This window comes from Vipera ursinii, assembly GCF_947247035.1.
Source record: "Vipera ursinii genome assembly, chromosome: 11".
NCBI classification, from domain to species: domain Eukaryota; kingdom Metazoa; phylum Chordata; class Lepidosauria; order Squamata; family Viperidae; genus Vipera; species Vipera ursinii.
In genome coordinates, this window is record NC_139524.1 from 19,759,356 (window position 1) to 19,781,671 (window position 22,316).

Genomic DNA, 22,316 nt, shown 5'->3' on the forward strand with positions numbered 1-22,316 from the left:
GGAAAAAAACCCAGTTTCATAGCGATATCTGGAAGGGCTGTGGAGGGTACAACTAAGACTTTACGGGGCCATATGCTAACCCTAGTTTACAGTTACTTGCTATGCAAATATATGCATGTACTTTGTTGCATGCATGAGATAAACGTACACAGTACATCTTGCAAATTAACAGAATAATGAAGCCCTATTTATCCCAAAGAGCAGGTATCTGTTAAATAACATCGTACATTCTTTTAGTACATAAATCCTGTGCCGGTAAATTTTTGTCTATAAAGTTGACAGCTAAGAATATCAAAGGGGTCTTGAAGACCCCTTGAGGTATATTTCTGTCTGGAATCCAAGCGCTGTCACGTGTAGCCACCTTACATGAACCACTGATCATCATTTCCACTGGCAATTAAGACATTGAAACCTCCACAGAACTCTGGAAGTTGGCACATCTTTACATCTTTTATTTTTTTAAGGCGCATATTTGTTCATTAAAAATAAAACAATACAAAAGATCTATGAGCAGCCAGCGACCTAGAACTCTTCAAAACCTGCTATTTTGACTTCTTTTTTAAAAAACAGAGACGGCTTTGAAGCAACCCTAACTTAGGTTGAAAGCCTGTCAGGAAATCAGCCCATCTATAATTTAAAGGCTGGGATGCAAATTCTGCTCCACAATGTTCTTGTGAAATCACCGGATAGGTTGGCTTTGAAGAAGCTCTTCCCCCACCATCCCCAAAAGAAGACTTTCCTCATTGATGTCTGCACAGGTTGACTTACAACCATCAGTAAGCAGACAGAAAGAAACGGATAGCGTTGACCCTCAATAGGTGTTATTGTCCAGAAGAAGGATCTGCAGGAGGCTCATAAAAGTCAAAATGCTGGCCACAAGCAACCATTTGAAGTTCTGCCCCAGCCCTTTTAAGGTACATCTATCCATACTACTAAAACGCTTCTGTTTGTCTGTGTGTAACCTTTAACTGGGCAAAACGGTGGATCCTAGGCCAACCGTTTTTGAACCAAGACGTTCTCAAACAGGCTAACTTACACAATGGGTCCAAAATCTAGGAGCCATGACTCCTGTGGGATTGAAATTTGGCAATTTCAGGCGCACCCTTGTCTCCCCATCCCATTTCCAAATGAACGTGATGCAAATCTGCAACAATCTTGGCTGTTTTCACTCGATCTCTTTGGGTGATCTCTTCGCCTCGCACCGCACCCTTCACCTCCTTGAGTAAGAGGCGGCGCCTTGGGCTTGTGTGGGATCTGGTGCAAAGAGTGGCTGGCGCCCAGCAGTCCCAACTGAAGCTGGTTGGAGTTCCCCTTGGAGAACTGTGACGATACACCTTTAAAAATGTATTAGCAACGGGGACTGTGTTCTGTCAGAAGCAGCTTCTCTAAAAACAGCATAAAAAACAGCAGCAAATACTTTTCAGCACATTTCTAATTGGAGCACACGCAGAGGTACAAAACCAGGAGGGCTCTTGGAGAAAGACAGGAGGTGGCTGAGAGGAGTACAGAGAAGAGGCTGTGGATTAAGAGGGGAGGGGAGGGAGGGGAAGGAAGGAAGGAAGGGAGGGAGGGAGGGAGGGAGGGAGGGAGGGGGAAGGAGGAGGAAGGAAGGAAGGAAGGAAGGAAGGAAGGAAGGAAGGAAGGAAGGAAGGAAGGAAGGAAGGGAGGGAGGGTGAAGGAGGAAGGAAGGAAGGAAGGAAGGAAGGAAGGAAGGAAGGAAGGAGGAAGGAAGGGAGGGATGAAGGAAGGAAGGAAGGAAGGAAGGAAGGAAGGAAGGAAGGAAGGAAGGAAGGATGAAGGAAGGGAGGGAGGGAGGGAGGGAGGGAGGGAAGGAAGGGAGGGAGGGAGGGAGGGAGGGAGGGTGAAGGAGGAAGGAAGGAAGGAAGGAAGGAAGGAAGGAAGGAAGGAAGGAAGGAGGAAGGAAGGAAGGGAGGGATGAAGGAAGGAAGGAAGGAAGGAAGGAAGGAAGGAAGGAAGGAAGGATGAAGGGAGGGAGGGAGGGAGGGAGGGAAGGAAGGAAGGAAGGGAGGGAGGGAGGGAGGGAGGGAGAAGGAAGGAAGAAGGAAAGAAGGAAGAAGGAAGAAGGAAGGAAGGAAGGGGAAGGGAAGGGAAGGGAGAGGAGAGGAGTACAAATAATATGAAACAAGATAGAAAAAATAATATTTGTAAGTTGGAAAGTCAGCTGATCTGGAGAGACCAATCTGTTCTTTGCTCCTGATGACAAGACTCTCCCTCACGAGTGACCATTGGTGATTATCCCCTCGTAAACCCTGCCATTTCCACAAGGGTCCGTGGTTTGATTGACTTAAAACTTTTATAGGTTAGACTAGAGCCCCCTGGGCTTACTTATGATTCTGCTCCACATGGGTTCGTACAAAGCCTCCTCTTCCTACTATATTGTCAAAGCAGCCCTGGCAGACCCCACTTACCCACCACCGCTGCCCCCGTTTTTGCTGATGTGAGTGCGTGGTTCACTGGAAGCCAACTTGAGGAGTTCACTCCACTCGCGCTCCCACTCTTCTTCCGTGTAAACCAATCCTGACTAAGAGAGAAAGAAAACATCGTTGGAGGGAGAAGATGACGACGAAGCCCATACAAGGGAGCAGAGATGCCTTCACGGCTTGTGCACTTCTTGGGAGGAGGAAGTGCAGATGGAAGAAGGTTATCCCATCCTGGAGGGTTTTCAACCTTGACAACTTTAAGATGGGTGGACTTCAGCTCCCAGAATTCCCCAGCCAGCTAAGCTGGCTGGGGAATTTTGGGAACTGAAGTCCACCCATCTTAAAGTTGCCCTGGTTGAAAATAAATTGCCCTGCTCCAACCTGCAGAACCTCAAGGGACCCCCAAATCAGACGTTTGTGCCAAAATTCACATTTATACCCAGAGCGTATGAACAGTGGCTGCAGATGGGTTTCATCCCCCTCCCATTGTTTCTTGGAATAAGGAAAACATGCCAGCAGAGAAGAAAGGAAGGACCTGGGTAGGAAGAACGTGCTTTGATGTTGGATGTGCTCAAAGGGCACTCTAATAATGTCTTCCAGATTTCTCTGGGATAGTTGAGAACATCTGTGCTCCAAGGCAAACGAGTACCAGAATGGAAGGCCTTTCTCTCCGTCCACTTTCCACTAGAAAAGGGTTCCACGAAAGCCTCTTTCAGAAGAAGAAAGGACTCCGGGACGCTCCCGGCACACCAACCTCTTTATTTTGGTGGGTCTGCTGCCACCTCCACCTTCTCTTCAGAGCTTCCCTTTCAGCCCCACTCCTCATCATGGCATAAAGTGCTTTCCGTAAGACAAGGTCTCGATCGTGAAAGCCCCACATCCCTACAAATGAAAGGCTGGATTATGTATCTAAAGAATCCTAGATTCATAAGGTTGGAAAGAAACTTTGAGGTCTTCAACTCCCCCCTCCCAAGAAAGAAACCAAAACATAAAACAATACAAGCAGCCGGTGTGGATAGGATAGGATAGGATAGGATAGGATAGGATAGGATAGGATAGGATAGGATAGGATAGAATAGAATAGAATAGAATAGAATAGAATAGAATAGAATAGAGTAGAGTAGAGTAGAGTAGAGTAGAGTAGAGTAGAGTAGAATAGAATAGAATAGAATAGAATAGAATAGAATAGAATAGAATAGAATAGAATAGAATGTAGAGTAGAGTAGAGTAGAGTAGAACAGAACAGAACAGAACAGGAAAAGAACAAGCCAAGGAGATGTTGACACCTACCCAAAGAAGCCGCGTGCAAGAGGCAGTTTCCATCACCGGTTGTGGCCAATGGAAGAAGACGCTTGCAGCTGTTGCACACCGTAGACCACCAGTTGAGACGACCTAGGAAAAGGTCAACCATCAGTACAAGAAAGGTGTGAAGGAATCTTGGAGAAGATAATGAGGGATCCATTAAGGGGGGGAAGGAAGGAGAGAAGAGAGATACTTGGAGAAGAGATTAGTCAATAAACTCTATCCTTGGGTTGACTGGTGCATTCAGCTTCCAGCTCTGCAGTTACTCATTGAGAAACTTCACTAACTACCACCAGAAGAAAATATTTGTAGCCAAGGATTGAATTATGGGGTCCTTGGTGCTGAGTTCGGTTTGTTTTTCTTGCAGACATTTCATTACCCAGGTAGGTACCATCAGGGCATTGATGTTGTTGCCTAGTTGGCTAATGCAACATCTGCAAGAAAACAACCAAGCTCGTAGAGCACCAAGGACCCCACAGTTCACGTAACTTCTAGACTAATTATTTGATTCCTAATTTGCCTAATCCACCTGAAAACTGCACTATTGAATTCAGAAATTCAGGAGCTTTACACCAGGTCAGCTACAACCACACAAAGCCAATCAGACTTCGGTCTTTTAATCTAACAAGAATGGGAGTTTTCTGCAGACCTGTAAAAGGGGTGTATGGCTGGTAGATCTCCGCACTAATAGCTGAATCTGTGAAAAGCCCTTGATAATCTCCACACGCACCCAGTAAGCAGCAGCTGGTGCTGGCTTCCTCGCCCGATGACTCTGATTAAATCAAAATTGGGAGTTCACTCGGGAAGCGTCTTTCTAAGTGTGCTGGGCTGCCGTTGGGAGCGATAAAATTAGAAGTAGCATGTTCTCATTTTTACGCCTTTCTCGGGGGCTTTGAGAAGCAACCGCCCATCACCTGCTCCGTGCAGGAGCTGCAGCGCAAAAGGCTCGTCAGAGGACAGTACAGGTAAGTCAACTTGCAACCGTTTTATTTAATGACCGTTCAAAGTTGCAACAGCACTGAAAAAAGGGTCTTAGGAACGTTTTTCACACTATCAGCCCTTGCAGTATCTCCGTGGTCACACGATCGAAATTCAGACGCTTGGCAAGTGGTTCATATTTATGACGGCTGCGAAGTCCCGGGGGTGGTGGTGGTGGTGGTGGCGTGTGTGTCAGGTGATCCCCTTTTTGCGACCTTCTGACAAGCAAAGTCAATGGGGAAGCCAGATTCACTTAACAACCGTGACACTAGCTTATCAACCAGTGATTCACTTAGCCACTGTGGCAAAAAAGGTCGTAAGCCGAGGACTACCCGTATTCCTTTCTCTGTGCACAGCTAGACCGATCCAAATGCATCCTTCGAACATGTTGTGCCAAAAGCTGCTGTGCTAATCTCCCTTAAAAGCCTATTTCTCTGAAGGCAGCATGAGAGGTGGAAGCAGCCAAGGCTTCCGGGCAGAAAATTTATGTTTATTCGTAAGGACCACGGAAAGCTTAGCCACGTGTAAACCTCAGCCACGTCTTCATTGGACTGCAGAAATTGTGCAGTTAAAGAAACAACTGCTTTCGCATTCCTCGGGACATCGTCAAGATTATGTGGGGGAGGGGGAAGCAGACCGTCCTTCTCTTCCATTATTCATGAATTTAGAGCGGTTATCCCAACCCTCCCACCCATTGCTGTCTTATTAGATTAAATGTCTTTTCTTTGGCCTCCACTTGAACTGCAAGAGCTTCATCTCTCTGATCGTTTCAATCACTTTTTCAGCCATTTCCTAACCCTTTTACAACCTTTCCGAGACCAAATGGCCAAGTCGGCATCGTGCTTTCATTCCTGATTGAAGTAATCCATTTCAGCGATCCCAGGCTGAACAGAGGGATCCAAGAAGCCCGGAATTGGACTTGAAGGCTATCTCACCCGCTTGTTCCAAAGCCACCATGGTGGCCTGCTCAATCAGGTCCCGCTCGACGAAGCTCCTGAAATCTTCACTGTAGACACTCAGGTCGGGAAGCTGGAAGGTGTAGATGGGCATCTCCAGAGAGAAGTGGTCATTGTTGCATTCAGTGGCCACGTGAGAGCGGGCGAGCGAGACAATGGCGGAACTGGCATGAGAGATTCCTCTAGAAAGCCTCTTCTCTAAAGAAAGGGACAAAGAGGGAGGAGAAGGCATGAGATGCACCCTGAAGATGTTCCCTACTTAAGTCATTAAACATCTGCAAGAGAATAACGAAGCTCAGAGAATACCAAGGACCCCACAGTCCTCCTCCTCCTCCTCCTCCTCCCCCCAGTTCTTCTTCTCTTTCTCCTGTACTTCTCCTCCTCCTCCTCTCCTATTTCTCCTCCTCATTCCCTAGTTATTTGTATGTATTTTCATGTTGTTTATTATCATGACAATCACTATTGCTTCTATGTACACTGAGAGCTTCTGCTCCGGAGACAAATTCCTTGTGTGTCCAACCACACTTGGCCAATAAAGAATTCTATTCTATTCTATTCCATATATCTATTCTATTCTATTCTATTCTATTCTATTCTATTCTGTTCTGTTCTGTTCTGTTCTGTTCTGTTCTGTTCTGCTCTGCTCTATTCTATTCCCATCCCATCCTTCTCTACTCTACTGTTAAATTCTATTCTATTCTATTCTATTCTATTCTATTCTATTCTATTCTATTCTATTCTATTCTATTCTATTCTATTCTATTCTATTCTTCTCCTCTTCCTCTTCCTCTTCCTCTTCCTCCTCCTCTTTCCCTACTTATTCTTCTCCTCCTCTTCTCCCCCTCTTCCTCCCTCTCTGCAAACCCCCCTCCCTTCTAGCACTGATGATGTTACCTAGTTGGGTAATGAAACATCTGCAAGAAAACAGCCAAGCTCAGAGAGCACCAAGGACCCCACAGTCCTTCCTCCTCCTCCTCCTCCTCTTCCACCCTATATTCACTCAATCACACACTGCACAGGTTCCTGTCTGCAACGGAAAACTAAAAAAAACAAACCAAAACACACCTTTGCTCTCTCATGATTTTAAAAGCTGGCTAAGAATTGGAATATCCCAGAGGATAAAACTTTCAGAGATCACTATCACCCAGTAATCACAGGAAAGGACAATAGGAGGAGTCAACATACGATCACCGCAGCTACACTTTGCCTCGGTTCCCTGGTTTATCTTCAGCTGGTATAAAACTTTTTTCTCTCCAGCTAGTGTAAAACTTTTGCCTTTCCCCATTTCATGATGCCTCTTTAATAATTATCCTCTTTGAATAATGCTCATCTACAGGCACCCTTGACAAGCACCACCAAAGATGGAACAAAGTCAAGTTAATCTTTAATCTTGGGAAGATAAGAGAAGAACAGACAAGCCTGAATCTCAGCAGCTTCGCCAGATGTGAAAACTAGGATGACATTCATTAAATGGGGCTCCAGAAGGCAGATGCCACCTGGGTTTTGAGGCAGCTCAAACAATTATCTGCGCCAAGGGATCAACGGAGAGCCTGTGGCAGAGCCAGAGGCTGAGACTGTTTTATTGGCTGCCAAATAAATCCTGGTTTTGGAATTGTCTGTAGCCTCTGTGCAATAAGCACCTAAAGACAGTGATCCCTCTCAATTAAGCCCACGCATTTATAGGGTGTGGGAGTATTGACCAAGAAAATCTCCCATAGGAACCATCTTTCTAAGCTCGGTATGATTTAATTTCTGCTACTAGTTGCCATGGACATTTCAAATGAATGAAGTGAAATTATTTGCTTTTCATTTACTGGGGATATTTATTCTATTTTTCTTGTTTTGCAAAATACAGGGAGTTCTTTCTGGAACACCATGACATACAAAACCAAGGGATAAATAAATGAAGCCCTCCCCCCGCTGGTGCAAATACTCTTCGTGGAGTCAACGCTTTCTGAAAGACCAACCATGAGGATGCCATGCTAATCAGGAACATGTGTGTAACAACAAGGGGGCTGCAACAAGAAAGCATTGCGAGTCCAGCCTCCTTCACCTTCCCTTCATGGGGAACCATGAGAAGATGTTAGTGGCCAGTCTACACAATATAAAAAGACAGGGGCACCAAAGGAGCACCTTCAGCATCCCGTGATGTGACTGGCTGGTCCTTTCAACCCAGAAGGGACTTGGTAGCTGCTTCCAACGTGAATGCAGCAGGAGTAGCCGATCTACACTGGGTACGTTAGCCAAGCACCTGTGTGTGAAGACGTTCCTGGAAGAACCCCAAGGCCAAGCCAAGGGGAGTTCTTGAGGTCCAACCCAGCACCTTGAATCGCCTCCAGAAACATCTCAACAATCCGGCTAAGCTTGTAAGCCGCCCTGAGTCTTCGGAGAAGGGCGGGATATAAATGTAATAAAAAAAAAATCCATACGGTGACTGCAAAACGGCTGCTGGAAGACCTTAGCAATAAACGTCCTGGAGTGCTTTTCAGAGGCAGCCCTTGCAAAACGCACTGCAGCAATCCGCCTTACCTTGGGAGATGTCCTCCTGTCTGGGGAAGGATAGTCGCTCGCTCTTGTTCACCTGCTGGGAAAGTTCTTTATCTGGCTTTTGCTGCGGCTTGGGATACCTTCCTTCGTTGAACACCTGGGGCAGGTTGGCTGTGTGCACCTGCCTGAGCTGTTCATAGTCACTCAAGGCAGCAGTGAAGTCCCAGTTTTTGCCTAAAAAGACAGAAAGGGAGGCAGGGTCGACTTCCACAGGCAGGCTTGCGGCCAGGCTGATGTCTGTGAAGAGCAGCAGCAGACAGCCGGGGTCTCAGATTCATCAAACTGAAGGAAGAGGGATCAGAGTAAACACTGGCAGAGATCTTCCCTGTCTGTGAGCCTCTTGGAAGCAACGGCTGGGCTTTGGAGAAGCAGGACCGGAAGAGGATTGATACATTTGGACTTTGGGGCTGGAGAAGGCGCCGGAGAATATCATGGGCAGCCAAGAAAGCCAGCCAGTGGATCACGGAACACACCAAACTCGAGACACAAAGGACCAGGCTCAAATTATCCTGCTCTGGACACAAAATGTGAAGACCCAACTCTGTGGAGAAGGCTCTGATGCTGGGAAAGGTGTCGGTCTAGCGGGCGAGGAACAGCACCGCACAGCAGAATGTTAAGAGTGATTAAAATGGAGCACACATCAAGTTATTTTGCTCTCCTCGAAATCAGCAAGGATGAGCCACTGAACTTGGCAGCTTTAAGACTGGTAGGCTTCAACTCCCAGAATGGCCGGCTGAGGAAATCTAGGAGTTGAAGTCTACAAGGCTCAAAATTACTAAGTTTGGAGAGCCCTGAACTAAACTAAGGGAGGAAAAAATGAAAGAAGGGCTCTGTTTCACAGAGTTGATCTGTGGGCCGTCAATTTGAACAGCTTTCAAAAGAAAGTGAAGCGGCAACCGACAGGCGCTGCCCATTCAACTTTGTGGGTCTAAATTATCTTCAACAATAGAGGCTGTAACGCTCTTAATACTAGTTTCTGGATGGGTCATGCTTTGTCCATGTTCTGGCCACTCCAGGAAGGAAATGACCACCCGGTGACCTCTTAGCTTTCATCTCCCTAGTTGGGTACCCTGAACTATTGTACTTGGTCAACAGAAAGCATAAATGCCGATAGAGTTACCGGTAATTAGCCAAATAACCAAACAAAATGTCATGGTATATTTAATTATGATCCAGCTTTTAACAACTCAAATATTTAGAGTGCTAGCTCTGTCAGAGATAGTACACGTTGGTCCATAATAGTGTAAAATATTTAAAATGGTGAAATAATACAATGTACTGAGAATTTTGGATGAGTCTAGTAATCAAGGTTTGAATAGCAATATAGGATGCTTAAATAGGCCTTCAAAGAAAGGCATATTTTATTAAACAGATCTCTGCAAGGAGGATGTTTTCCAGAATAGAGACAATAAAGCACGATGTATGTTTGAACAAGCTGCATTTATTTCATTCACTGAGGATTGCATTCTAACGTATAATATATAACCTCAATTTATAACCGGTTCATTGCCTTTACATTGTTATATTCTTAGACAAAAAAAACCCTTTAATTCTTGCTCTTGAATGCTGGTGAATTATCACATCAGAACCTTATTATTTTTCAATGCACTGTTAATAAATAACACGCTAAAGTATTCATTATATCATCCTCCCTTAATTGTTCACATCTAAACCGCCTTTTCTCTCCCCAGCCTATTGTGAACACCAAAATCCACACGTTGGGAAAGCAGAAGATGACAAAAAGAGCAGAGCTCAAACTGTGGCAATTAAACGTTATCAAATGATTTAAATATACACACACACAAGGATAACTGAACTTAAAATAAGGACATAACCGTTCTGGAAGAAGGATTTCATTTTCTAATTCCAAAACTGTTCTGCAACAAAAAGGCAAATTTGAGGAATTTGAGAAAAAATGAAGGAGGAGGAAGGAAGGAAGGTAGGAAGGAAGGAAGGAAGGAAGGAAGGAAGGAGGGAGGGAGGGAGGAAAGAAAGAAAGAAAGAAAGAAAGAAAGAAAGAAAGAAAGAAAGAAAGAAAGAAAGAAAGAAAGAAAGAAAGAAGGAAGGAAGGAAGGAAGGAAGGAAGGAAGGAAAGAAAGAAAGAAAGAAAGAAAGAAAGAAAGAAAGAAAGAAAGAAAGAAAGAAAGAAAGAAAGAAAGAAAGAAAGAGGAAGGGAGGGAGGGAGGGAGGGAGGGAGGAAGAGGAGGGAGGGAAGGAATTGGAGAGGGAGGGAGGAAAGAAGGAAGAGGAGGGAGGGAGGGAGGAAGTCCTCTTAGGTGCCTATCTGAAGGCAGAAAATACTTTTATACATTTTATCTCACAATCGGCTTCTATGCATGGAAAAGCCACAAGAACAGTAACGGCTTTATTCTGATGCCTGCAAAACTGTTACCTCCAAGCAATAATTCAAGCAGCAGCGTCAGTAGATAGAACAATAATATCCTGCTGCTAAGAGTTTCAAGAGATCAACCTTGGCCAGCCAAAAAAAAACCAGAAAAAAATGCCATGAGTAATTTTTAGCTTTTTTCACCAGCACATGATTAGTGGTTTTTATCAAAGCAGAATGCATTTAATTTTCTTCCACTGAAGCAGGGCGTCGCTAACAGCAGAAGGAGGAGAGCACTTAGCCCTTTTTCAGAGGACGGGCAGAAATTCCCAGCCTGGCCGGCCACATGCTCTTCCGAGCGCTCTCCGCAAATGGCTGACAATGAGGCCTCAGGCCTCCCAGCTGGCATTTCGTTGAAATGGCACCAGGGTAAAAAGCCGACTGACGTCAAGCAGTTAAGTTGCTTTTCTCCAACCACCATTATTTAAATGTTACCTTCGTTTGGATTCACAACCATCTTGACCGACCATTCCAATTCTTCCAAAACACACACACACACACACACACACACACACACGCATGCACAACTGAAGAACCGTGCTTTTCTATTTGGCCCTCTTAAAAGTTACATTTAACACTATTCAGGTAATGGCAAAGATAAAATATGGTCTATCATTGTTTACAGAAAACAAGACTGTTATTTCAACCCACCACAGTGGGAACCGTAATGGGGAGCCTGTTCTGCACCAGCTAAAAAGAGAGTGGGGTAGCCTTTCTCATAAATGACACTTTAGCCCAAAAAGATAACCAAAAAGCTGGGAAGAAGCATTTCAAATCAGAATAATACAGAGTATTATACAGCTTGCCTGGCTGAGGGATTCTGGAGTTGAAGTCCACAAGCCTTAAAGTTGCCACGGTTGGGGACCCCTGCTGTGGATGATGTTCCATAAAGGTGTTCTTACCTTCCAACAAGTCTCTGCTAGGACCAGGCTCTGCCCCCGTGGACTGAACGAAGTCTGAGAGGACAGCATCCATATCAAGAGTCATGGGATCATGTAGGGCAGCTGCTAACTGGGCAGCAGAAGGAGGAAAGTTACAAGAGGTCCATCTACCAAGAGGGAGAAAGAAGATCTCAGATAAATCACCTATTGGAGCACAGGAGTAGTCAGCTTTCTGAAACAGAATCCCTAAAAACTCAACGTGGAGAATGGAACTGTGCTTTATTCTATCTATTTATACCAATTTAGTTTAAACATAATCCGATATCTAAGGAGGACTTGCACGCCTGTCTTTGAATCTTCCATAGCTACAGTAGGTCAGTCAAGAACCTCAATTCTGCCACTCATTACGCCCATTCTCAGTTCTACCTCATCTCAACATTTGTGTCAGCCAAGCTCTTGGGTGAAAAAAATAAACTGGAAAAATACGTTTCCTCCATTGATGTCTATACCCAAGATGAGAGCCTGGGGAAAAGGAAGACCAACTGTTTCAATGGAAGTCAAGAAATCAAGGCAGGTTTGATTTACTTTTTTTGTGTGTGCAAGTTTGTGTTGTCCTTTCTTCCCTGGACACTCCTTGGGTTCTTCAGCAATCAACTCTTCTTAAAGATTCCAAACTCTGTTTAATTATAAGTCCCCAGCTTTTCCTTTAAACAATTAGCCTTAAAATTGATACTGTACAGATGTAAACTTATTCTTGAGCAATAAACGTCCATAAGGACAACACAATTCAACACCTGCCGTTGTTTCAATACACAGCCTTTTCTGGCACTATATTGCCTGTGTTTTTAAACTGAACTAGAAACTAATATTACAAGTTTCAGGGTAGGAATTCTTCAGCTCTTGTTTCACAGGCCATAAATGGACTAGGAAACTGATTTTCTAGCCTTAATCCCAAACAATGCAGGGATATAACAGCCCGCTCTTGGATCCTTGTCGCAGGAGTTACTAATCTCCCCTCAGTGAAGCCTCAACATAGATATAATTGGAGAGTGTTGTTATTTTTTAAAACTCACAACACTACTGGCTTCTACAGCCAGGAAACCCAGGTCCTGCTCACATGTTTGCAATCTTATTATTTCTTTGGTGCATCCGTGCCTAGATTCGGCATCTTCTTGCTGCATTTCACTCTCTTCCACTTCCTTTCTGATGTGATGATCACCACCACGTTCCTTCTCCTCCTTTACAACAGAGCTACTAGTCTTCTTGGTGTGATTTCTTCCATAACGTTCGTCGGGCACCACCGATGATGTGTGTTTGGCCAGAGAGGGCAAATACACCAGGTTCCTACAAAGCTGAGTCAAGGAATCTCTTTTGATGGTGATTATGATTGCAACCAGCAGGACAACAGAGAATGCAATTCCCAACCTAATTCCCAAACTGGTGCTCCTCATTTTAAAGAAGGGAACTGCTGGTCCTCATGGACTCTTCTCAGCTGATAGCGTGGCCTTGAGGACGAAGCCCAGAGGACGAGGTTATGTTCACATAAGTTGCATTTCCTGAGGTACCATGGCTTTTTCACTGTTGCATCACAATCAAGTGGAGATCAAGATGACCTGTTAGGTCAGTGATGAGTAATACGACCTTTTGGCTTCCCTGCCAAGAAATGTGTTTTATTAAAGGTTTTACAAAGCCAAGAGACCTCCAGGTTTCATGGCTGGCTCAGGAATTCTGGGAGTTGAAGTCCACAAGTCATAAAAGAGCCCAGGTTCCCCACCCTGTCCTAGGCTAATCTCTTGGACTTGACTCTCTTAAATGGAGAATGGGAAAGAAGAACCGTCAACTCCTCACTGGACTCACTTTCAGCAGACTGGAAGGAAAGCTTCGGCGTTGTGCGTCAGACGGTGAAGAAGCTAGTTCATTTTTATCACAGGAAGCCGAGCGAGTAAGTTGTGTCTCCTGAGAAATCTGTAAGGAAAAAGAAGCTGGGTTAAAAATAACATTCTGGAATCAGGGATATGTATTGGCACAGATGGAAAAACCACATTCATCCTGCCAACTCCCGACTCCCTTTGGCCACCTTCTGACGAGCAAAGCCAGATTCATTTAACAACCGTATTACTAACTTAAGAACTTCAAGGATTCACTTAACAACTGTAACAAAGGAGGTGGTAAAATGGGGCCAAACTCGCCGAACAATTACCTTGCTTAGCCACATTGTGATCGTAAATCGAGAACTATCTAGAACAGATTATAACTTTAGAGAGATTGGAATATATTTGTACTGCTGTAAGGAATATCAGAAGCCACATCTATTTTTTTCTCTTCCCCCCCCCACTCTCTGGGGAACTCTGGGAATTGAAACCCACTTATCTCCTAGTTGCTGAGGTTGAAGAATACTGTTTCAAAGCCAACAGGTTTTAATCCAGGTTCCTGGATTATATCCACAAGTACTGCTAGTCTTCCAGGTGAAAATTTTTTTTAAAGAATGCCACCTTTATCTCTGTTAAATTTCATTCTCTTCTTTTTCTGTCCAATTTCTATTTTTCTGTGGCGTTCGCTATCCCACCCATTTCACCTGCATTCTCCCGCCTCTTCAGCACCTTCAGTTACTGCCATTATCGGCAAAAGCCAAATAAATAACAAAAGTAATTCAGTTTGCATTTTATGGCAAGGCTGAGCACAAAAGGTCTGGAGAAATAGCATTCAGAGGAAAAAAGCACCAATATTTCCTCTTCTCTTTTCAGGGCTAGAATGAAAGAAAAGATTCTGCCTGCGGGGCGCATTTGGAAAGACACAGCACTGGCCGAGGGTGGATAAATGAACGCATGGAAAAGGTTTGAAGGAAACTGTATAATATTCACATGCTGAGATTTTCTGCAGTCATCACTATCTATTCATATACATGTTTGTGCGTATATATATTTATATTCCCATGGAATTCTTAGTACCCCATAAAGGAGAATTACTGCGACTGTGAAGAACTTCTCTTGCTAAAATAATTAATATTGAGAGCTGCTATTTACAGTATGTTCCCATATAAAGCAATGTGCTGTGTTAAGGAAAACAGATAAAAACCTTTTTTATTTTATTCTTTTAAGGAGCGAAACAAAATGGCTTTAATTGAGTACTTCAGATGTTCTCATAATGGGAAAGCTTCTCTTTTTTAAAAAATAAACCAGTGAGAAATGAGACACTAAAGAACAATTTAGTTTATCTTAAATCATTGTGGGTATTTTTTTAAAAAAAACACACACAAGTTAATAGAACTTCCACTGCAATAACTTGGTTTATCCGGCTTAATAATATTAGCTAAACTTATAATAATTACACATCCTGGACCTTTATAGATGGAATATGCAGATTATACATCCAAATTATATGGCCTTCACTAAAGCAATAAAATGAAATGAATAATTGCAGATATTTTGTACAAACATGAATGATAACAACTTTCAGCTTGCAATAACACAGATTTGTTATAATCAGTTATACACAGAGGAGATAAAAGAGTAAGTGGACTCCTCCTATTAATCAGCACTTAATAAATGAAATTTCTTCAAAGACTACCATGAAAACAATTCCACAATTATAGTGAGCTAAAACAAAGAAGCTATTAGGAATTTCATAACAAGTTATTAATTTATTTTGCCCATATTTTTTTCTGATATGATGGGCAAGAGATTGGAATAGAAAGGAAAACAAACAATTTCTTTTGTTACAACTTACACATTTCTAAATGCCATGATCAATCTATGATAATAAAGTATGTGATGATGAATTTCATGTCCATGTAGAAATAAACCTAGGTTCATCACAATAGGTATAAAAATAGCTGCCACACTCATTCATAATATCTCGTGAAGCTAAAGGGGTGCCCTAGAACAGGGGTCTCCCAAACCTGCAACTTTTAAGACTTGTGGACTTCAATTCCCAGAATTCCCCAGCCAGCCACTGGGAATTGAAGTCCACAAGTCTTAAAAGTTGCAAGTTTGGGGGACCCCTGCTCCAGAGCATCCAAAATACGATAAAAACTCTCTTTGTGATCAAGAGTTCTCATTGTATTTGGAGTGCTCTAGAATTATCCAGCATGAATTAGGAGTTATTCTCTCGACGTCTTTTCCAGTCATGGAAACAAACATTCAGCATCCCCCTCTACCTTGGAAAGCAAGAAATATGTTGCTAAATGAGGGAGGGGGGAAAAGTACACACCCTGGAAAAATCTGCATTGCATCACGTCCTCAAGTATAAATCCCTCGAGAGAAGAGAGTGACACTTAAGGGAGAGAACCGACTGCAGCGTTCATTCCAGACAGAAATTGGGGCACATCCTCCTTTGAATGTCCGGGTCTGTTTTAAAACAGGAGGGTGGTGGGAGTGGTTTTAATGCAGCTGTTTTAGAAATGTTACCCCTGTTTGAAAAGCACAGGTAGTGCTCAACGTACAACCACGATTGAGCCCAAAATTTCTGTTGTCAAAAGGAGACGGTGAAGTGGGCTTTGCCCCATTCTGTAGCCTTTCTTGCCACCGTTATTAAGCGAATCGCTGCAGCTTTTAAGCTAGTAAGCCGGCCGTTAAGTCAATCTGCCTTCCCCAATGACTTTGCTCGTTAGAAGGTGGCAAAAGGGGATCCCTTGATCCCAGGATGCTGCGACCGTCATAAATATGGGTCAGTTGTCAAGCTTCTGAATGTTGATCCTATGGTCATGGGAATGCTGCAAAGGACGTAAGTCTGAAACATGGCCATAACTCAACTCTTTTTCAACGCCACTGTAACTTTGAACGGTCGCTAAGTGAACCACCTATATTGGCAGACTCTACTGCCATAAAGTCTTAAGGACAATCAGACTTGGAAGACAAGGAGAGTGCAGAGATGGTTAAGTAAAGCACAGGATTCAAGACTCAAAACCAGCTATTTGCTTAACCATAAATGTAGTCCTCGACTTACGGTCATTTGTTTAGGGACTGCTTGAAATTACAGCAGCCCTGAAAAAAGCGACTTATGACAGGTCCTCACATTTATGACTCTCACAGGATTCCCCACCATCCTGGGATCAAAATTTGGGTACTTGGAACCTGGCATGTATTTAGGACAGTCGCGGGGTCTGAGGTCACGTGATCTCCACCCGTGACCTTCCCAGCAGGCTTTGGACAAACAAAGTCAATGGGAGAAGCTGGATTCCCTCAACGACCACATGATCCGCTTAGCAACTGCAGTGATTTGTTTAACGACCATGGCAAAAAAGGTCACAAAATTGGGCACATCTTGCATAACAACGGCCACGCTTAGCCACAGAAATTCTGGTCCCTATTGAGGTCGTCAATTGAGGACTGTCTACTAAGCAATTGCTTCTCTTAGTAAATATTTCTGAGTCTTTGGTACATTATTGTCGGTCCCTTGAGATTGACCACCACTTTCTCGGGGGACTCCAGAGAAAGTGGAAGCATTCCTGATTAAGAGAGACCCTAGCAATAAAATAATCTTGCGAGAGTCTTGCTTGCCCTCCCTCCCTCTCGGATCCCAACACAGGGACGACGTTAAAACATAAATAGCAGAGATACTGGAAGCGATTCAAAGAACGTACAGGATGCTTTTTTCTTTTTATTTTTTTTAAAAAAGCCCTAATGAAAGATGCCTTAGATAAACCGTCTATTGTGGCCCTAAATGTAGTCACTGAGCAAGACAAAACAGCCACTGAAAGGGGGGGAAAACTAGGAGATTGAAGGAAGCCAGAATTCAATGAAGTCATTATGCATTCGGGAACAAGCCCACAGTCACTGCAGTCACATTATTTATTTAAATCAACAATGAGGGGGGAAACATATTTTTGTAAGATAAAGAAGAATAAAAAGACGGGCGGAAGGGGAAGATCGCTGATCGGTCCAAGGTCTACTCTGGAGTTGCTCAACATCGGTGATGTTAAGACGGGGGAGAAATGTGTGCTTTTGCGCGGCAAGGGGCTGTGCAGAACTATTAGCCGTCTCCAACTTTAAAACACTGCAGGCTCGTTGCTTGCCTGGGAATAACAGGGAACTATTTGGTCACTGTTAGCAAAAAGGTTCCTTCTCGGCCTTCAAGCTGTTAGAAATACACCTTTAATTATCAGTTTCCCGTTTCCCTCTCTTCACCACAGTCCTTCTTCCTATTGCTTTGGTCAGAGTTTTATTTTGCAAGATTGCTAAATTTATTTTCAATTTGCCTCTGGTGGCCAACATCTGGGGACTCTGCCTCTCCAGAAGAGCCCAATGGAGCCCCATTGACATCACAAGCAAGTACAAAAAAAAGGAGCTGGCCAAAGAGACAACAACAAGTGGCACGTTTGTGGGTCAGCGTTGGCAACTGTGATCGTGACAACCTGAATCAGAAATTCAGGAGGGAATAAAAGTGCATACCAATCTCTTTTATGTGCTGTATTACTGCCAGAATATCTCTTGACCTCGATATCAAATAAGTGAGATGTCTCCTTTCTTCCTGATGTGTGGTTTGTGTGTGTGTGTTTTTAATAGCTCAGGTTTAAAAGGGGTGTTTCCTAAAGTATTTGTATCACGGATGTCCAACTTGGTCACTTTAAAAACTTCTGGACTTCAACTCCCAGAATTCCCCAGGTAACCATGCTGGCTGGGGAATTCTGGGAGTTGAAGTCCACTAGTCTTAAAGGGGCCAAGGTTGGACACCCCTGATCTACATCAGCTTCCATAGCAACTGCTTAATTATTCCTCCAGAAATACATGCTCCTTAGTTGCAATCACTACACACATTGTGTCAAGAGCTGCATCGAGGTGCAGCATTGAATACAGCCCAGCCACGTCTGGTGATCCTTGCATCTTTACTGCCAACACTCTCTGGTTTTCAGCTTCAATCACTTGAGAAACAGAAGAAAATGCAAGCAAGAATTAATTATGTTATTAACAGCATTGTGCAGCCATGAATTCCACAGTTCCTGGGAATTGAAAAATGGGGCTCATATTCCCCCCTCTTTCTCTCCTTCCCTCCCTCTCTCTCTCATCTCCCTCTCCCTCCCCCTCCTCTCTCGTGCAATGTGCATTTGAATTCCATAATTTTCCAGGGCTGGACAGATTTTAGGAGAAATCGCTCTGAGTCTCTCTGAGCATATATTGATTTTCTTTTGACTAAGTGCACAGTGTTCACTTCTCTGGAGGTTGGGTCCCCCCCTCACCCCACCCTTTAGAAGTGTGTGCTTTTTTTTTGATTGATTGATCACCCTCAGCTCCTTTTTCCTCTCTTGTTCAAGAGGAAATGATTATGGATGGAATATTCCAGAAAGCGCTTTGCTCCAGTGGAGAAAGTAATTGCCGCCGTAGTTCTGTCGTTAGGCTCCCGTTTGCTTTGGGGATGGGCTTTCATTTAAAACTTGCATGTGGCTCTGGTTCCTGAGTGTCATTTTGATCCCGTGCAGCCATCCGGTCTTTGCTGTCTCTGGCTAATTCGGGGGGGGAGGGGGGGCTTCTCTGAACTCCTGCACCACTTTTCCAGTCAAGGGACTGGGGAGTTGGAATTAATATGGAGCACATTTTAACTTGGGATCAAGTTGTTTCGCATTGCCTTCCTGGATGTCCAAGGATGCATAAAGGCCAGAGAGAAGGTCCTCAGCGGGACAGTCTTTGTTGCTAAGTCTCCTTTGATCTTTCTGTTGCTTTAGATGCCCCTCCTTCCCCCCCGCCCCCCCCCCCCCGGTTCTTCAATTGAGAGAGATTTCCTAAGTTCTCTTGTTTGCAAGTTACCTTTAAAAACTTCACACAAGGTCAGGTTCCAAGCACCTTGCTTTTACAGGCCAGAATAAGACCAAGAGAGGAAAATTACAGGATGGCTGAGATTTGTTCCTCGTTTCTAATTCATTCTCTCCCCCCCCACCTCAAAACAAATTTAGCGCCTTTCCTTCTTTTTGAATTAAAAGAACAAAACCCTCCTAAATAATGAAATATTTGGCAAGTGTGGTGCTTTCTCCTCTGGAACTGAGGGATGTTTGAAGGGAGCTGTCCAGCAATGACGACTGATTATCCATTTACTGTACGGATATTGGAAAGTGGTTCTTCTAGCCTAAGAAGCGCCAGCATCTGAACTTGAAAGAAGGAACGCAGATCTGCTACTGCTACCAGCTTGCATGCTGATGAAAAAGTTCATTTAGTGACCGCTCAAAGTTACAACGGCCCTGAAAAAAATGACTTGTGGCCGTTTTTCACACGTACAACCATTGAAACATCCGTTGGTCAAAACTCAGATGACTGACAACCGGCTCACGGTTATAACGACTGCAGCATCCCGAGGTGGCGGGATCCCCTTCCGCAAGTGTCTGACAAGCAAAGGTCGATGAGGAACCCAGATTCTCTTAACAACCCATGTTACTAACTTGACAATTGCACCAATTCACTGAACAACTGTGGCGAGAAAGGTTGTAAAGAACTCGCTTAACAACTGTCTTGCTTGGCCACAGAAATTTTGGGCTCAGCTGCCATCCTAAGTCAAGGGCTACCTGCATTTACTTCCATTTTCTTCTCTACGTATCCATCATTGCGTTTATTTGGGGACGTCTTCTTCCCCCGTCAGGCTGAATGGGGCGCAATGCGTGAGCCACTCGGGAGGCTTCGCTCCAGCGCCATCGGTGCATGACATGGAGCCTCTTCCTCAAGATGCTCATCCACCCTAGAGCGAAGGAGCTCTCATCCGCCCGTGTAATGGTACAGGGGAGCGGGGGAGACGCTTGGGCCAAGGGATGCCAACAAGGAAACTCTCAGATAAGAGACAGTATAGCCCAGAGCCGTATCACAGGTGAGGTGAGATGCTCAGGAGGGACCATCCCTAGCTTCACTATCAGTATCCCCTATGACAACCATCCATCTATTAACTTTGCAACGTGCACTGACTCCTTAGCGCCTGGTACTAAAATGTCATTTTTTAATCAACCAGAAGATATGCAACCAAGAAAATGAAGGGCAAAAATGACCAGCCAAGAAACACCATCTGCTTATATGCTGAAGGGCTGTTTCGGCCAGAAGGATAGTCTAGCAAGCTTTTCTGCAAATACAAAGGTTCTCTGCAGCTGAAACACCTGTGCATCGGCATCCTAAAGTAGAGGAGTCTTCTCAGCCTTACAACAAGGATCTCCAGCCTTGGGAACTTTGAAACTTGTGGACTTCAATTCCCAGAATTCCTTAGCCAGCTGAGAAATTCTGGGAGCTGAAGTCCACAAGTCTTAAAGTTCACAAGGTTGGAGACCCCTGCCTTAGAAGACCACATACTGCAAAGCTAATTTGTTTTATGTTAATTAGGTAAAGGTAAAGGTTGCCCCGCACATGTGTGCTAGTCGTTTACGACTCTAGGGGCCGGTGCTCATCTCTGTTTCAAAGCCGAAGAGCCAGCGCTTGTCCGAGGACGTCTCCGTGGTCATGTGGCCAGCATGACTAGATGCCAAAGGCACACGGAACGCTGTTACCTTCCCACCGTAGTGGTCCCTATTTTTCTACTTGCATTTTTATCTGCTTTCAAACTGCTAGGTTGGCAGAAGCTGGGATGAGTAACAGGTGCTCACTCTGCTACACGGCACTCGGGATTCGACCCGCCAAACTACCGACCTTCTGATCGACAAGCTCAGTGTCCTAACCCACTGAGCCACCGCGTCCCTCTTATGTTAATTACCCCTCTCTTTTTCTTCTAGAGTTCAAATACAAATTGTAGGGGATATATAGGTTTTATTTTAAATTTTACGGTATACTCATTAATATTTTAATGAGTAGATTTATCATCCAGGGAACAACTTTATTAACATAGTAATAGAGCCATGAATGTTATATTCTATGACTGATTCTGCTAGTTGTCAGTATATTACTACATTTGTTTGTTTCACTCCGTTTTTGTTCTTGTAAATTTTTGCCTGCCATTGATCAAATAAGTATTGCTTGATTGATTGAGAGTTGAAATAAGCCTTTTTTGCACAGACTTCAGTGCAGAAGCTAAACAAAACAACCAAATGAAAACCACACTGTCCACACACACATACAAATTGCTCATCTTCAGGTAACACTTTTGTAATATTTGTGAAACGTTTCTAAATTGTCACGGCAAAGATCCCAAAAGTGGTTTGCAAGGGGGGGGGGAGTTGAAATCAACAGAAACAAATGACCTCCTCCACTCTGAAAAGAAAAGCTAAACGTCTAAAAATAATTCCTTTCTTTTGATTTATCTGCAAACATCTACATAAAGCAGGGATCTCCAGCCTTGGAAACTTTGAGACTTATGGACTTCAACTCCCAGAATTCCTCAGCCAGCCAGCCAGCTGAGGAATTCTGGGAGTTGAAGTCCACAAGTCTTAGTTGCCAAGTTTGAAGACCCCTGACATAAATTCTTCTGAAGCCCGTGGGAAGCGATTAACTGCAGAGGAGTCAAAATTTCATTCTTCCATTTGGCTTCTTTAATCAGAAAGTGAATGAACCGGCATCTTGAGCATTTTTTCTTAGAGGCTGTTGAGAAAGTCTTGAGAAATCTCGAGAAACACACATAAGGGATGCACAACTGAGATCAGCCAACACAGACACACTACATGTTGTCTAAAGTACCCAGTGATATTCGCAACTTATCTTCAGATGTTCTCTCACACTTAGCTCCTTGTGGAAAGAACTATGGACACAGCTATATTAAATACTGGAAATGTGGTTATCACTATGAAGGAACTCACGAATAGAACTCCCCCAAAGCTTTACAGAATTATTCTGCTCCTGGAATAAATCGTGTCCCAAGGAAAGGACACCTGAAAAAATAATAATAAAGCAATTCCTTACCTTCAAAGAACTAATTTCACTTCCCTGCAGAGCTT

General features: G+C 43.9%; 1 protein-coding gene across 1 annotated transcript in view; it reads right to left on the bottom strand.

Moving 5' to 3' along the window:
• The window catches only part of OTUD7A (OTU deubiquitinase 7A), a 42,021-nt gene that overhangs the window by 15,688 nt on the left and 4,017 nt on the right, over window positions 1-22,316 (bottom strand). Inside the window, exons 2-8 of the mRNA XM_083371227.1 lie at window positions 13,349-13,456; window positions 11,513-11,658; window positions 8,207-8,398; window positions 5,657-5,875; window positions 3,732-3,833; window positions 3,196-3,323; window positions 2,430-2,542 (exon numbers count right to left, since the gene is read on the bottom strand). Coding sequence (XP_083227353.1) covers window positions 2,430-2,542; window positions 3,196-3,323; window positions 3,732-3,833; window positions 5,657-5,875; window positions 8,207-8,398; window positions 11,513-11,597 — 839 coding nt within the window. The 5' untranslated portion in view covers window positions 11,598-11,658; window positions 13,349-13,456. The remainder of the gene's footprint in view (window positions 1-2,429; window positions 2,543-3,195; window positions 3,324-3,731; window positions 3,834-5,656; window positions 5,876-8,206; window positions 8,399-11,512; window positions 11,659-13,348; window positions 13,457-22,316) is intronic.